Raw genomic sequence first — 15911 nt, forward strand, 5'->3', positions numbered from 1 at the left:
GTGTTTCTGCTCTGGGGTTTTTCTTCTCTCCCTCGCCTGGTTTCTCAGGGCCTCCGCTTGAACCGGTCCTGCGGAGAAGGGCGCCTGGCGCGGGGAGTGCCTCGGCCAGCCGCTCCACGCGCTGGAGACGGCCAGAGAACCACAGCCCCCGGGAGAGTAAACAGCCCCGGCGTTTCTCCTGCCCTCAAACCAAACAGCTTCCCATTCTTGGTCCTGCTTTGGCTGGCTGTAGTTGGCACGTTGCTTCTCCTCTCATGGAGGGAAAAAAAGCTCCCACAATCCCCGGCTTTCTCACACTGAGATGCAACAGTGCCCAGTTTGTGAATGGAGTTGGGCAGGGTGGGGCTGATTACAAGGCGGGTGGTTGACATGTGAGGTGACAGGCTCTGTACCCTACAAAAGGCCCAAAAGACCCAAACCATAAGTGGCAGCTCAGGGATTGGACGTTGCCAGGATACCTGTGTTTGGCTGGGCGGCTGGGGGTGGCTGGGGGGGGCTCCTGAAATGAGCTCCACGTGTCCTGTTTCACTGCCACTCAATAGGGCTGGGGGTGGAGGCAGAGCTGTTTTGGGAGCCTGGGTAGGCACCTAATCTCATTAGCATCAGTGCACAAATTCTTACAAGGTGTTTGGATACACCTATTACGCACATGCACCTACACATTTAGATTTTCTATTAGTGCATTAAACACCTTGTGTAACCTTCATTACAACAAGTTCTCCTCTGCATTAGAAAATGATGATAACAACAATAATAATAACAACTTTTAGGTGTACTCTCATATCTGTGCTCGCTGAGATTTCTGAACAAATCTTAGTATCATTAAATTTTTATTATTATTTCTTTAATATAGAGCAGAACTCCTTCCTATAATCAGGGTTACACATGGAGTTTACTGCCCTAATAGAAATTCTGTATACATACTTTGTGTGTCAAAACACCTTGTATGAATAATAACAGAATAAAGTACCTGCAGCAGTCTGCCATTTCCATTGCAGGTGGGTTTGCCTTGTTGTGTACATGGCTCTTTGAGCAAGTGCAGAGAGAGGCCGTGAGTGAGGGCTGTTGGAGGTTGGAGGCTGGCTCTGCTGTTACTCAGCTGGAGAAAGTTGGACATCCCATAACGAAAATTTCACTTTCATCCTTCACAGAGACCTCAGCAACAACCAGATCTCCGAGATCGCCCCGGACGCCTTCCACGGCCTGCGATCCCTCAACTCCCTGTGAGTGGGAACTTCGACCCTGTGTCTGTTTGTCTCTCTCTTCATCTGTCTGTCTGTCCAGCTCACTGTCTGTATGTCTGTCTGTCTGTCTCTGCATCCATCTGTCCATTTGACTGTCTGTCTGTCTCTGTCCATCTCTTCTTGTCCATTCATCTGTCCATCTGTGTCCACCTGACTCCCTGTCTTTGTCCATCTGTTGGTCTTTCTGTCCATTTGTCCACCTGTCTGTCTCGCTGTCCATGTGTGTCTACCTATTTTTCTGTCTCTGTCCATCTATCTGACTGTCCCCTTTCTCTCCATCTGTTTCTCCATCCCCATCCACCCATCTGTGTGTCAGCACTGTGCTGTATGTGTGTTTAGGCCGGCGGATGTGTATTATTTTTTGTAGAGGTCTGTCTTTTTGTGTTTATGTCTTTCAGTGTTTTTGGTGTGTTTTTGGTGCGTGTGTGCGTGTGTGTGAGTGTTTGTGTGCGTGCGTGTGTGTGTGTGTGCGTGTGTGTGTGTGTGTGTGTGTGTGTGTGTGTACGTGTTTACGTGTGTGTGTGTGTGTGTGTGTGTGTGTGTGTGTGTGTGTGTGTGTGTGTGTGTACGTGTTTACGTGTCTGTGTGTGTGTGTGTGTGTGTGTGTGTGTGTACGTGTTTACGTGTCTGTGAATGTGTGTGTGTGTGTGTGTGTGTACGTGTTTACATGTGTCTGTGCGTGCACTTGTTCATGTATGTATACATGGACTTGAGTGTGCGTGTGGGTGACGGCTGAATGAGAGGTTACCCATCTTGGCACTGTCATTAGATCCCAATGTAAATCACCATTGTGGGGGGTCTGTCTCATCTTGTGTATACGTGTGTGGGAGGGGGAGCAAAGTTTTGGGTCTGTATGTTTGTACTGTGTAACAGTTCACATGTGTGCACTTTCATTAATGTGGCAGCAGGCGGTCTGTGCTCGACCAAAACAGCACTGTCTGTGCTCACCAGTGCTCCTGGTGTGTGGCTTCCTTTGTATAGTCAGGTTGCACAGTTAACTTGTGGTAGGGCTTTAATAGTGTTATGCTCACACTCACTGGTCTGGGTGTGTTGTTAGCCTGGTTTGACACTGTTGCTCATTCAACTTGAATGGATACACTTGTGTTAAATGAATGTAATGTAATGTAACGCTCCCGTTGGCTTTTGTCTGCGTGATTTTCAGGGTCCTCTATGGGAACAAGATCACGGAGCTGCCCAAAGGGGTGTTCGACGGCCTCAGCTCCCTGCAGCTGCTGTGAGTAACGCGGGAGGGTGAACCAATGAGGGCGAGACGATCTGAGACACACATCTGTGACCACTGAGCTGGGCTGAATAAACACGTCCACTGCTGCCCACCATCCTGATGCCTCTCGGATTGCGGCAGTGTAGCATAGTGATAAGGAACAGGGCCTGTAACCGAAAGGTTGCAAGTTTGATTCCCCGCTGGGATACTGCTGTTGTACTCTTGGACAATGTACTTAACCCAGACTTGTCTCAGTAAATATATAGCTGTATGTATGGATAACATATAAAAACTGTAGCCTATGTAAGTTGCTCTGGATAAGAGTGCCTGCTAAATGGCAATAATGTGATGTAATGATTGGAGTGGCAGTGTCAAGAGGCTAAATCAGTAGATGGCAGTGGTTTCTAGGGTGTTGCATGTGGTCCTCTTCTCTCACTCTTTTCCTAATTCTCTCTCCACCTTCCCCCCCAGCCTGTTGAATGCCAATAAGATCCAGTGTGTCCGTGGCAATGCCTTCCAGGACCTGCAGAACCTGTCGCTGCTCTCTCTATATGACAACAAGATCCAGACGCTGGCCAAGGGCACCTTCAGCTCCCTGCGTGCCATTCAGACCCTGTGAGTGCGTGCTGCTGGTGCTGTCCCACACATCACAGACAAAAACACACACACACGCATACACTTAAACCTTAAACATTTACACACATCACAGAAAAACACACCCATACCCGCACATCACAGACAAAAACACACACACACACACACACACACACACACACGCACACGCACACACACACACACACACACACGCACACACACACACACACACACACACTTAAACGCTCACACACACATCACGGAAAAACACACCCATACACACACATCACAGACAAAAGCATACACACATACACACTAGCACACACACATACACACACACACACACACCTACACAAACACTCTCTCACCCTCTCAGTTCTCACTGTCTGACTCCATTAATCATGTACTGGGTCTCTGTGTGCCCACTTTATACCCTGATTAGACAGGCAGGAGACCAAGGTGTGAAATACTGCATTAATCTTTCAGGAGGAGGATCTAACAGCCTCCACAAGCTGATCCAACATTTCTATTAGAGCATGCAACAGGATCACACTGAGGAAGGCACATCAGAAGCACAGCAGCTATGAGGAGTGCACTATGTCTTATGGACACCAGACAAACGATCTCCCTAATCTCAGTGTGGATTTTATGATGCATGCAGTTTAATCTTGTATCTGGCCAAAGTAATTGGGTGAGGAGTAATTTCATTTTTTACAGCGGTGCACTCACCAATAAATGTGTCAAGAACACAGATTCTCATGCGCATGCGCACAGTGTCACACTCACTGGCACACACATGCATATATACACACACACATGCACGCACACACACATGCGTATACATACTGACACACACACACACACCCACACACACACAGGCACAGTAACACACACACTGACACACACAGGTGTGTATACCATGTGTGGTCACAATAAACGTTAATTTAGCCAAAATATGCCTGTAAAAAGGGCTGAATTAGGCATGGAAAGAGAGATCCCTCACTCTTGCCTTGTGTGTATTCAGGGCTCTGGAACTGGCCACACATATTAGCTGACCTACTCCATTTGTGTGAGTGTAGTTACAGTGGGAGGCCCTGTCATAAGTCTAACACCCCTTAAACTGCCAACTGCCACACACAGCTGCAAGGGAGCGCTGTGAATATCTCCGACACAACCTACTGCATAGCGGTTTACTGTATGCACAGTACCATAGAGTTTTATTGCTCAGAAACCATACAGTCTATCAATAATACATATTGCATTTTATTCTAATCAATGTATGGACCGGATATTCAGTGGAGGTACTGTCTTCGAATGGCACTGATGAATCTAGACAGTGATCCAGCAAATTTCATTGCATTACAGTATTGTCATTTAGTAGACACTCTTATCCAGAGCAACGTAGGTAGCTTACAATTTTTGCATGTTATCCATTTATACAGCTGGATATTCACCGAGGCACTTCTAGGTTAGGTACCTTGCCCAGGGGTACAGCGGCAGTGCCCCAGCAGGGGAGCAAACCAGCAACCTTTCAGGCATGAACAGTGCTCTTTAACACCATCCTGCACAGCCTCCCCAAATTAATGAGAAGACAGAAACAATAACGGCTGTGAAACTGAATATCCACTGTTAAACACAAAAAGCTGAATTTCTGGTCAGTACCTCAAGTTCTGACTCTCTCTGCCCCCCCCACCCCCCCTCCCTCCATCAGACACCTGGCCCAGAACCCCTTCATCTGCGACTGCAACCTGAAGTGGCTGGCGGACTACCTGCGCGCCAATCCTATCGAGACTAGCGGGGCACGCTGTGCCAGTCCCAGACGCCTCGCCAACAAGCGCATCGGCCAGATCAAGAGCAAGAAGTTCCGCTGCTCCGGTGAGCGCCAGGCTCCGCCTCCTCCTTCCTCCTCTCCCTGGTCATGCTCCTCTTCCTCACCCAACTTCTCGCTCAACACACACCCATGCCCCATACACACATCTTACAACACTGTCATCTGTCCCTCTAGACCTCATCTCAGCTCCAATCTCTCCATCTCTCTCTCTCTCTTTCTCTGTCTTCCTTTATTCACTTTTGGCTTCAGTCCCTCAATCTCTCACTCTGTCCCTGTCATATTCAATCCCTTCATTTCTCTCCCTCTCCCCTTTTCTCTCTCTTTAGTTCTTCTCCCTGTGTTTCCCTCTCTCTCACTCTCTGTCTCTCCTCTCCCTATAAGATTCAGTCCCTGTGTTTCCCCCACTCTCTCTCTCTGTGAACCTGTCTTTCTTCAGTCCTTGCATTTCCCTCTCTTTATCTCCCCGTTTCTCCCCTACCTCTCCCTCCTCTCCCTATAAGACTCGGTCCCTGAGTTCCCTCTCTCTCTTTCTCTCCTCTCCCTGTAACATTCAGTCCCTGTCTTCCCCTCCTCTCTCTCCCTCTCTTACACTCTCTGCCTTGCTCTCTTACTCTCCTCTCCCTGTAAGAGTCAGTCCCTGTGTTTCCCCCTTTCTCTTTCTCTGTCAGCCTCTCTCTTTCCATCTTCAGTCCCGGAGTTCTCTCTCTCTCTCTCTCTCTCTCTCTCTCTCTCCTCTTTCTGTAATAACAGCCCCGGTGTGTCCGCCCCCCCCCTCCCCCCCTCTCCCTCTCTCCCCTGCTGTGTGCTGTTTCACCGACTCCATCGCTGTAAGCTGGGATGTTTTCTTTGGCCCCGGCGCTGATCCCAGGCCGCATTAGACACAGCCGGGGGGGTCAGCTTCTGTGTAACCACTGCCCCAGGGCTGCAGCGCCAGGCCCGTTTAAATGCCTCCCTCTGCATTGAATTTCCCCCCGGCCTGCCAGTCTCTGTCTGATCAATAGCCCTCCAGACAGGAGCGCAGCCAGCCCCTCTCTCCCTGCCTCAGTGGTGCAAGGCTGTGGACAGGACCAGCTAGCAATGGGAACACTACCAGCATCTCTGATAGGTAGTATGAATTCACTTGAGAAAAACATACTACTGGAGCTCCTGTGACAAAGTTAGTACTAACTCAGCAGATAGGATCAGCTAGCAGTAGGCCAAGCTGTGGGAATGGTACCTAAATTTTTAATAGGTAATGCAAGAACATCTGAGAGAACATACTACAACAACATCTAAGACAAAATTAGTACCAGCCCAACTGATAAGACCAGCCCGCCTGAGAGGAACTTAGTTGGAACACAAATGATTGCTAGTACCCAGTGGAAGAACTCAGTACCCGCACATGTGACTGGGAGTGCCAACATACTTCTGGGACAACTCAGTACCAGCACACCTGAAGGATGGTACAAGCCTATTTTTTACAAACTTTCGTAGGGTCTCCCGGCTCTCAGTTTCCCCTCTCTGCCTTGCAGTCTGTAGTGGCCCATTAACATGCGGGGTCTCGGGTTTCCCAGTAAACCCGCTAAAAATGCTGACATCACTGGCGGCGGTCCCCCAGGCGCTCCTTCGGTACGCTGAGGCTTTGGTGGGACTGGCGTCAGGGTTTGGCGGCATGGCCCTCTGAGTGCATGGGCTGGTCTTTGTGCCGGAGTGTGTGCTGTAAGCAGCAGTCCTCACACTGATGCTCTTTCTGTTTGTTGTGTTTCCTTGGCAGCCAAGGAGCAGTACTACATCCCAGGTGAGAGACCTCTATCTGCATATCTGTTCGTGTCTGCATGTGTGCGTTCAGTCAGTGTGTGTGCGTGCATGTGTGTGTGTGTGTTTGTGTGTGTGCATCTGTGTGCAGTTATGTGTTTGTGTACTTGTGTGTGTGTGTGTGTGTTTGTGTGTGTGTTTATTTGTGTGAGAGTGTATTTTCTACATTCCTGCTTTTGAACCCCTTTCCCAAGCCCACATATGCTACAGCCTCTGTGCTTATTAGTATGCAGTGCAGGGGCTTGACATAGAGCAGTCACCCTTATCTCAGCTCCGCTGTGGGGGTTACCAAGCCTCCATGGGTGCCTTCCTACAACACACTCCCATGAATGAAGGTCTCTGAGTGCACAGTCTGGATTGCTAGAATCTCCCTGCATCTCTTAGAGTCAAATCGTCTTTCATGAGAACTTTGATGACGAGAACAAGGCCACTCAGCCCAACTAGTCTTCTCATTGTGCCTTTGGACTGGAGTGTATGCAACACTGCTCCTGAACACTCCTTGCCAGGCCTCTGCTCCTGCTATGAATTCTGGGAATTCATGCATTTGTAACTCTCTGGGCTAAATGCTGGTGATCTACCTGTATCTGCAATACCGTATCTGCATGGAAGCAGATTTTGAATGCTGTCCCATCGCTTTTACAGTTGTAAAGTCCTGCCAAAGAGGAACCAGCATGGCTAATGTGTTGCACATGTGAACTTTAGAAGCTATTATGTCTCTTCCGCAGAGAAGCGCTGATATAATCTGTCGAGGTCTGTTTCTAACTCAGGTCTTCGCAGATAACTTGGGAAGGAGGGAGGGCGGAGGTGGGGGGTATTATTTAACAAGCCGAAATCCAGCAGCTGGGGCCAGGGAAAGTCCTCTCCAGAGGTTGCGGTCTGAGAAAACAAACCCCCACCCCCCTGCCCCCACCTCACCCCCCATAGGGCTGGGAGATGGGTACCCTCAGGGTCTTTAATGAGAGTGCTTCCAGGAAGCGACTTCATAAGGAGCGGTCGGAGGAACAAAAGGAGGAGCTGACAATGGAGAGATGTTCTTTAACGGGAGATTTCAGCATGTTAAAAAAAAAAGATGAAAGAGCCATGCGGTCGACGAGAGCTCTGTCCCTCTCAAACGGCTGTGAGAGCACCTAAACAGGCCCGGGATTCCACGTCTACTATCGTCAGTACAGCCCTTGGAATCCACACTGTGGCACTGCTATAAAGATGCCTTTTTTTTCCTCCACTGTAAAATCCCAGGTTGTTCAAGCTCTGATAGACTAAATGCACCAGTTTCTGTGGCCCAGATCTCTCTCTGTCTCCCTCTCTTACTCGAGGAGCTGTGGAAGACACACATCCCCAGGAGGGTTGTGTCGTGTGTGCGAGACTTGGGCCGAGACACGTGGCTCTGTGCCCCAATGACTCGCTCGACCGCGGCTCAGCTTCCCACCCACCCCCGAGAACCGTTCCCCGACCCTCGTGGTCTTTCTCTCAGGGGTAAATGCTGGTGAATCAGGGCACAGGAATGGCCCCCCCCACCCTCATCCTCCCAATTCAAAGGGCTCTGATTGTTTTATTGCTTCCCTTGCCGTTGTTTGTTTCATTCTGAAGGAAATGCCGTTTCCCAGAATCACGTCCAGAGCTGCTGCTCATAAGCGCCTTTAATCCCTTTCAATTTCCCGATGACGAGCACGCCACCCCCACAACACTCCCGACCCCAGAGCATTGAACTGAGAAAGTGTGTTATCGCCTCGTCTAGTGTACAGGCCCCAGGCTTCCAGGCCACCAGGCCTGCACGGATTTCACATGTGATACAGCTGGCACTCCGTCCCCTGCTCTGGTGAAGCTGTCCCTGGGCAATGTCACTCACTGTGACAGCATGGGCAGGTGTATCTATACACAGTATGGGCTGGTCAATATATGACCAGCCAGAACCAAATTTTGTGTGTGTGTCTGCCTGTGTGAGTGTCCCTGTGTGAGCATGTCTGTGGCTGTGTGTGTGTGTGTGTGTGCGTATGTGTGTGATGTCAAACTAAAAGGTCCTGAGTAGATATTGCATGCTCATCAATAATTGCATGCGTATTGTATAACAGCCTTCAAGTACTGTGGTATGTAATCTATTCTTAGATCTAAAATGAATAAATAGTAGGACAAAATAGCTGTTCCAGCTTTTTCCCTCTCCTCTCCCCCCCAACATTACCCTGATCTTTCCCCTCTCATCTGCTTCTCCTCTCTGCTTTCCCTCTCTCCCTTCCTCCTTCTCCATCCCACCTTCTCCTCCTCCCTCTCCTTTCCTTAACCTCCCACCCTTCTCTCCAGCAACTTACCTTCCTCGTACATCTCCCCTGTCCTCCACCCACACAACTCTCTCTCTTTCTCCCCTCACACATCTGAGACTCTCCTCAGACATCAGTCGGCTTCCTGCTGAAAAGAACATCTCCCTCTCACTTGAGTCCTGTTCTTTGCCACTCTGATTGACGTCTGCGGACGTTTCTGCCATCTCAGGCTCCATTATTTGCTTTTCTTTGAAAAACCGCCCACTCTCTGTCTGTATTCTCTCAGTATGCCTATGATAACATTGTTAGTCAGTCACAGAAGTGTTCCTCCCTCTGTCTTTCTCCCTCTCTCTTTCCTTCTCCTTCTCCCTTTCCCTCCCTCTCTCTCTCTCTATATATATATATATATATATATATCTCTATCTCTCTCTCTCTCTCTCTCTAGCAGTCCAGCTCTTAACAGAGCCTGAGCTGGGACTGTGGATTCTTGGGGCGACTGCAGGTCAGCTTGTAAAGTCCGGTTTCGCGGTGAACCCCGGGTTTGATGTGTGTCTGTGTCTGCCCCCCCCGTCTGTCCCAGGCACGGAGGACACCCGCCTGAATAACGACTGCAACAGTGACCCTGTGTGTCCGCCCAAGTGCCGCTGCGAGGCCAACGTGGTGGACTGCTCCAACCTGCGCCTCACCAAGATCCCCGAGCACATCCCAGCGTCCACTGCGGAGCTGTGAGTGCAGCCCTGGATGGTGCCTATCCATCATATACCTGTACTAAACACCTACAGTCCCAAGCTACTATAGTCCCTCACGGTTACCTGTACTAAACTCCTGTGGATCCAATCCACTATGGTTCCAAACATCCACTTGTCCCAAGCTCCTATGGTCCCTCACACCTGCCTGTACTAGACACCTGCGAGCCCAAACTGCTATGGTCCCATTCATCTACTTGTCGCAAGCTCCTACAGTCCCAAGCATCTACCTGTACTAAATACCTGTCCAATCCCCATACACAACCCCCACATTATCCCTGCTAAAACACACAGCTTGACACACTGCATGTGACATGGGGGCCCCCACACATGCAACCCCAAAACTATCACATACACACTGCACACACTCGTTTCTCTCTCTTGCACACGCGCACGCACACACGCACACACACACAGACTATCTCACTCACACACCAGCACCCTGTTCTGAAACACTCTGTCACATACTGTCCCCACACACTAACCGCACTCACCATCCTCACAAACCTACCACCTGCACACACTAACCTCACACGTACTACTGTCTAATGACACATCCAGAAACCCACTTAGCCGGGATAGCCGCAGCTAATAAGACAGCATAATCTTGTAACGTTTTCAAATAGCGGGACGGGAGTAATTATCCGCCGGCCTCCATGGCAGCACAACGGTGCGGTGATCCGCAGCTCATTACAAGCTGAGCCTGTGAACATGATACCCAGATACCTTTTCATCTCTCCTGGGTGTCTTTTTTTTCCATTTTAAGCACAGCTAATCACCCGATACCCTTTTGTTAACTGGCTAATGTGTCTGATGCCGGTAAAAATCGCAAGTGCGGAGCGATAAAAGGGCTAATGAATTTGCATCTCTGCACAGCTCTCTCAGCATTTAAGGTCATTGTAAAGACCCAAAAGAGATCATTATTAATTCACAGGACATATCGTTGTTTGACATACGCAGGGGCAGAAAAAAATGGAAACTATATTCTACCGCAGTTTTTTTCTTTTTTTAAATCTTAGGATGTGTGTTGATGTTTCCGTAAACCTTACTCTGTTTTCAACTTGTCAAAGGCGCCTCAACAACAATGAGATCTCAGTTCTGGAGGCCACGGGTGTCTTCAAGACTCTCTCCCAACTCAAGAAGATGTAAGTGCCGCGATGCGTAACCTGTGATGCGGTTTGCAAAGTCGTTATAGTCGTTACGCATAACGTAGGAAGCTCAGGAAGCTTGTTGTATGTAAGTCACAATGCTGTAAATGTCTTGTATTTTCACATTGTGAAGGTGTATTGTGGATTGTGCAGGGCCTCAGAATGTGTCTCTGTTTTTCCCTTTTGGCCTCCTACTGTTAGAGTGAGGTCTCTGCTACCAATTCTGAGTCTTCCCCTGCAGACTGAAAGTTCAGCTTTTCAGGCTCCACCCTGGCTACGCAAATGAGGACCCCTCTCTTTTCTACTAGCACTTTAAGGCATTCTGATCTTCTGAAATATCCTGAGGTCAGATTGGTCCTGAATAGAATTCCTTACTGTAGCACAGCTAGCTAATGTGTTTGCACTTTTTAATGTGTTTCTTGCTTATTCCAGTTTTAGTGCTGATGTTTGTGCTCCTTGTGATATGCACTGACATTTGTTCTGGGTGAGAGCATCTGTGAAATGAGTGAATGTAAAGGTCATGGCCAGTACATGTAGCTGCAGCTTTCTGCTGTTGGCCTTCATTGATCCCCATCTTTTCTCCTCTTTAGAAACCTAAGCAACAACAAGATCTCAGAGATTGAGGATGGTGCGTTCGAGGGGGCCTCCTCTGTCAACGAGCTGCACCTGACCGCCAACCAGCTGGACTCAGTGCGGAGCGGCATGTTCCGAGGCCTGGAGGGACTGCGCATGCTGTGAGTCATATCTCTCTCACACCACCATCATCATCATCACTATCACCATACTCACCACCATCAACATCATTATCATAATCTCTATCACCAAAACCATCACTCCCCCACCGCCATCATTGTCGTCATCATCGTAATCACTATTACCATGACTGTTATCACCATCATCTAAATTATCTTCATCACCATCATCATCATCATCATCAACATCATCATCATCATTATCATCATCACTATAACCGTATTCATCATCATTATCATAATTATTATCATAATCTCTGTCACCCTTACCATCACCCTTACCATCATCATCATCTTAATTACTATTACCATAACCATTATCATCTCCATCATCATCATTATCACAACTGCTACCACCTTCATCTTCATCGTCATCACCATTATCATAATCACTACCAAGACCACACCATTAACATAACCATTATTACCACCATCATCTCCATCATCTTCATCACTGTCACCTTGATCACCCTTATGACCATCATCATTACCATCATCATCATGTTGATCATGTGACCGGGCTCCCTCTCTGTCTTGATTGTAGAATGCTCAGGAACAACCGCATCAGCTGCATCCACAACAACAGCTTCACTGGGCTGTACAACGTGCGGCTGCTGTCCCTCTACGACAACCAGCTGACCACCATCGCACCCGGGGCCTTCGACACGCTGCAGACCCTCTCCACGCTGTAGGGGCTGTCCCCCCCCCCCCCCCCCTCTCTCTCCCTCTCCATCTTTCTGTCTATCTGCCCCTCTCTCTCTCTCTCTCTCTCTCTCTCTCTCTCTCCCTCACAGGGACATACATACACACACACACACACACATACACACACACACACACACACACACACACGCACACACAAACTTATACACACAATACCAAGCCAGCTGTCAGCCAGGAGAGATGGGTGTTTTCTGGTTCAGGTCTCTTAACCTGTATGTCTTTCCCTCCCAGTAACCTGCTGGCCAACTCCTTCAACTGCAACTGCCGGCTGGCCTGGCTGGGGGAGTGGCTCCGGAGCCGCAAGATCGTGACGGGCAACCCCCGCTGCCTGCGCCCCGCCTTCCTGAAAGAGATCCCCCTGCAGGACGTGGCCCAGCCGGACTTCCGCTGTGAGGAAGGTACCGGCCGCCGCCCCCTCTCTCCCAAAGCCCGGAGTCCCAGACTCTTTTACACTTCCACTGATTCCCAGAATGCCCTGCTTTGCTATAGCTGCCATGTATACTGTACTGTATATCTATTGCTTTATAGCCAGGTTTGGGTATCAATTAAATGTGATTCCTCACAAACACAGTTCAGCGAGTTCGGCAGTCACCGAAAATCGATAGAAAATTAAATCTGTGTTTATGCTGACAAAGGAACACTTGCATTTAATTGTCAATCAAAGTTCAAGGGCCAATGCTTACTGAATCCATTACATTACATTGTTGTCATTTAGCAGACGCTTTTATCCAGAGTGACTTACATAGGTTACAATTTTTACATGCTATCCATTTATGCAGATGGATATTTACTGAGGTATTTTTTATTTTTTGAGGTATTATTTAGATATTTACGATTCTTGGTTAGATACCTTGCCCAAGGGTACAACAGCATGGGGAATCAAACCAACCATCTTTTGGTTACGAGTCTTGCTCCTTACCACCATGGTACACTGCCACCCAAGCCTCTGCCTCCTGTTGGAGACCCATATCTCTCTCTGCCTCCCTCGTCACTCCTGCTCACCTTTTCGCCGTCTCTGCTGCAGGTCAGGAGGAGAGCAGCTGCCTGCCCCGCCCGCAGTGCCCCAGCGAGTGCACCTGCCTGGAGACGGTGGTGCGCTGCAGCAACAAGCACCTGCGGGCCCTGCCCAGGGGCGTCCCCCGAAACGTAACCGAGCTGTGAGTGTGGGACAGAGACTGGGGGCGGGGGGGCCTGGAGAGAGGTGGGGGCCTGTAGTTGCTTTGGGACAGGGGTTTGGAGATGGGGAAGGGTGGGAGTCTGAGGTCTGTTTGGGACAGGGGTTTGGGGCCTGTAACATTGGAAATGAGGAGGGGCAGGGGTACAGGGTCTGTTTGGGACAGGCCCTCTGTGGCTGGAGAGAGGTTGGGGGTTTATGAATCTGTCTGGGACAGGGGTTTAGGACTGGGCAAGAGCGAATGTCTGGGATCTGTTTGGGACAGAGGTTTTGAGGCTGTAACCTGGGAGCTGGGGAGGGGTTTGGGTTTTGTGTCTGTTCAGGAAAGGGGTTTTGGGCCTGTAAGTGTTTGGGACTGGGGAAGGGAAGACATCCGGGAGCTGTAAATGTGGAGACAGGGAAGTGCAGGGATTTGGGGTCTGTTTGGAAGAGGGTCTTGGGGCCTGTAACCTTGGAGTTGGGGTGGGGAAGGATTCTGGAACTTGGAGCTTGTTGTGGACAGAGGTTTGGGGCCTTTGACCTGGGGTCTGGAGAGGGGTGAAGACTATAGCCTTCGGGTCAGTTGCTTGGGTGCCTGTTTCTTGGAGAGGAGTGAGGGTGTGAGTCCAGGGGATTGACAGGGTTGTCGGTAATCCTTTTGCCTTGTCCCCCCCCCCCACACACACACACACACACACACCTCTTCCCTCCAGAGGAACATCAAAATAACTGCCACCTGTGTGTCTGTTGGGGAGCAGGTGTTGGATCCAGGTTTAACCCTTTCGCACATAACTTATTTTATGCTATGTAGCGCGTGTGTTACTTTACATGGTTTGTTATGTTTTCATTAGCGTTATTAAGCTTCTCATAGTTTTCACCACTGCTTTTGCTGTGCTTTTTAACATTATATTGCTGTTTCCTTAAAGCTAACATTAGCTAGAATTTTTCCAATCTTGTGTCCTAATTGCACTGGTTTGACCGTACACGCTAAATGGCTAATCACACCGGTGTGACCGTACGCGCGAAAGGGTTAAAGAGAACAGGAGCCAAGCAGGCCAAAGGCAGATTTTAATAAGTGGGTTTCTGTGGGTTGGGCTGTGGTTACAGGGAACTCTCTCCCTCTCTCTGGGCGCACAGATTCTCAGGCCAAGCTGAAGTCCTCTCCTCCTTCCTTACCTGTCCCTTCTGGCCTCACAATGCTCCTCTGGGGCAAGGGTCAGGCCTAGTTACTCCCTCCACAGGTGTCCCTGTGAGTCAGGAGGGGATACAGATGTGCCCTCATCACTCTCCACACTTTCATCTCTTGGTGTGGGGAGACGGGGTGGAGGTGGGGGTGGCGGTGGGGGCTATTTGTGGCCAGAATACTGTCATTAGTCCTGACACCACCTGGCCCGTTGGGAACACCACCCTCGGGGGCCATGACTGTCCCAGAAGAGCCTTCTGACTTGGGCAGAGCACACTGTGGATTGAGGCTTGTTGCTGGACAATGAGAGAAAGGGCAGTGACCAACAGGGTCATCCACAGATTCCTCCAAAACCCACCCACACACATCTGGTAGCCATGCCCCAGACAATAGCGGGGGGGGGGGGGGGGGGGGGGCGGTCACAGAGGGGCTTTAGAGTGGACTTTGAAGGGGGTGGTGATCTCACTGTGAGTCGGGGTGGTCGCCCCTTGCACATGCAGAAAGTGACTCATGCCTTTACATTCATTTAGCACATGCTCTTATCCAGAGCGACTTCTAGCACAAGACTCTGTAGAGGGGATCTGTATTTTACTGTGGGTGTAAAGGTCACTCCTCCTGTTCTGCTACCTGCATTAACAGACCTGGGGAGGCGGGACCTGAGGAAGATGCCCTGGCGTGCTTCTCACACTGGGGGTCTGATTTTCACATTTCAGTAGTCAATAATGTTCTCCACGCCACCCCCACACCCAACCGTCTCCTTGCTGTGCAATCACACAGCTTGCTTTGATTGCTGCGGTGTTGCTTGGCAATTTCAATCCTACCTCAGCAGGATGGTCTATTCATAGCCTTACAGACTGATCAGCCCACGGACCTGACCCAATATTGATGCCGATACGCATTTCTCCTGTGGAAACACAATGGGACAATCACAGCAATTGTAAAAATTTGTCTTGGGAGATCTGTGTCAGTGAGAAAAAGGACGGGGTGGGGGTGGGCAGATTTTGAGCGAAACACCAGCTGAAATGGCCTGATTTTAAAGATGTGCCCCCCCGGGTATTGATTGCGTGCTCTTTGCAGGTGGCCCAGCTCACACTTTGATTGTGTTCCTGCAGGTACCTGGATGGAAACCAGTTCACCATGGTGCCGTCAGAGCTCTCCACCTTCAAATACCTCCAGCTTGTGTGAGGGTCTCTCAGTGAACCTACTCTGAGTCCAGTGTTTACCATTACTCTGCAGTGCCCCTGTCCTTCAACAGTACAGAGGTGGACT

At 49.6% G+C, this 15911-nt stretch overlaps 1 protein-coding gene across 1 annotated transcript in view; it reads left to right on the forward strand.

Moving 5' to 3' along the window:
• Positions 1–15911, forward strand: part of slit1b (slit homolog 1b (Drosophila)) — a 116825-nt gene that overhangs the window by 83791 nt on the left and 17123 nt on the right. Inside the window, exons 11-22 of the mRNA XM_036547678.1 lie at positions 1152–1223; positions 2407–2478; positions 2938–3081; positions 4772–4935; positions 6645–6668; positions 9518–9662; positions 10754–10828; positions 11422–11565; positions 12128–12271; positions 12538–12704; positions 13331–13463; positions 15755–15823. Of these exons, the coding sequence (XP_036403571.1) occupies positions 1152–1223; positions 2407–2478; positions 2938–3081; positions 4772–4935; positions 6645–6668; positions 9518–9662; positions 10754–10828; positions 11422–11565; positions 12128–12271; positions 12538–12704; positions 13331–13463; positions 15755–15823 (1353 nt within the window). The remainder of the gene's footprint in view (positions 1–1151; positions 1224–2406; positions 2479–2937; positions 3082–4771; positions 4936–6644; positions 6669–9517; positions 9663–10753; positions 10829–11421; positions 11566–12127; positions 12272–12537; positions 12705–13330; positions 13464–15754; positions 15824–15911) is intronic.

This window comes from Megalops cyprinoides, chromosome 1, assembly GCF_013368585.1.
Source record: "Megalops cyprinoides isolate fMegCyp1 chromosome 1, fMegCyp1.pri, whole genome shotgun sequence".
Lineage (NCBI taxonomy): Eukaryota > Metazoa > Chordata > Actinopteri > Elopiformes > Megalopidae > Megalops > Megalops cyprinoides.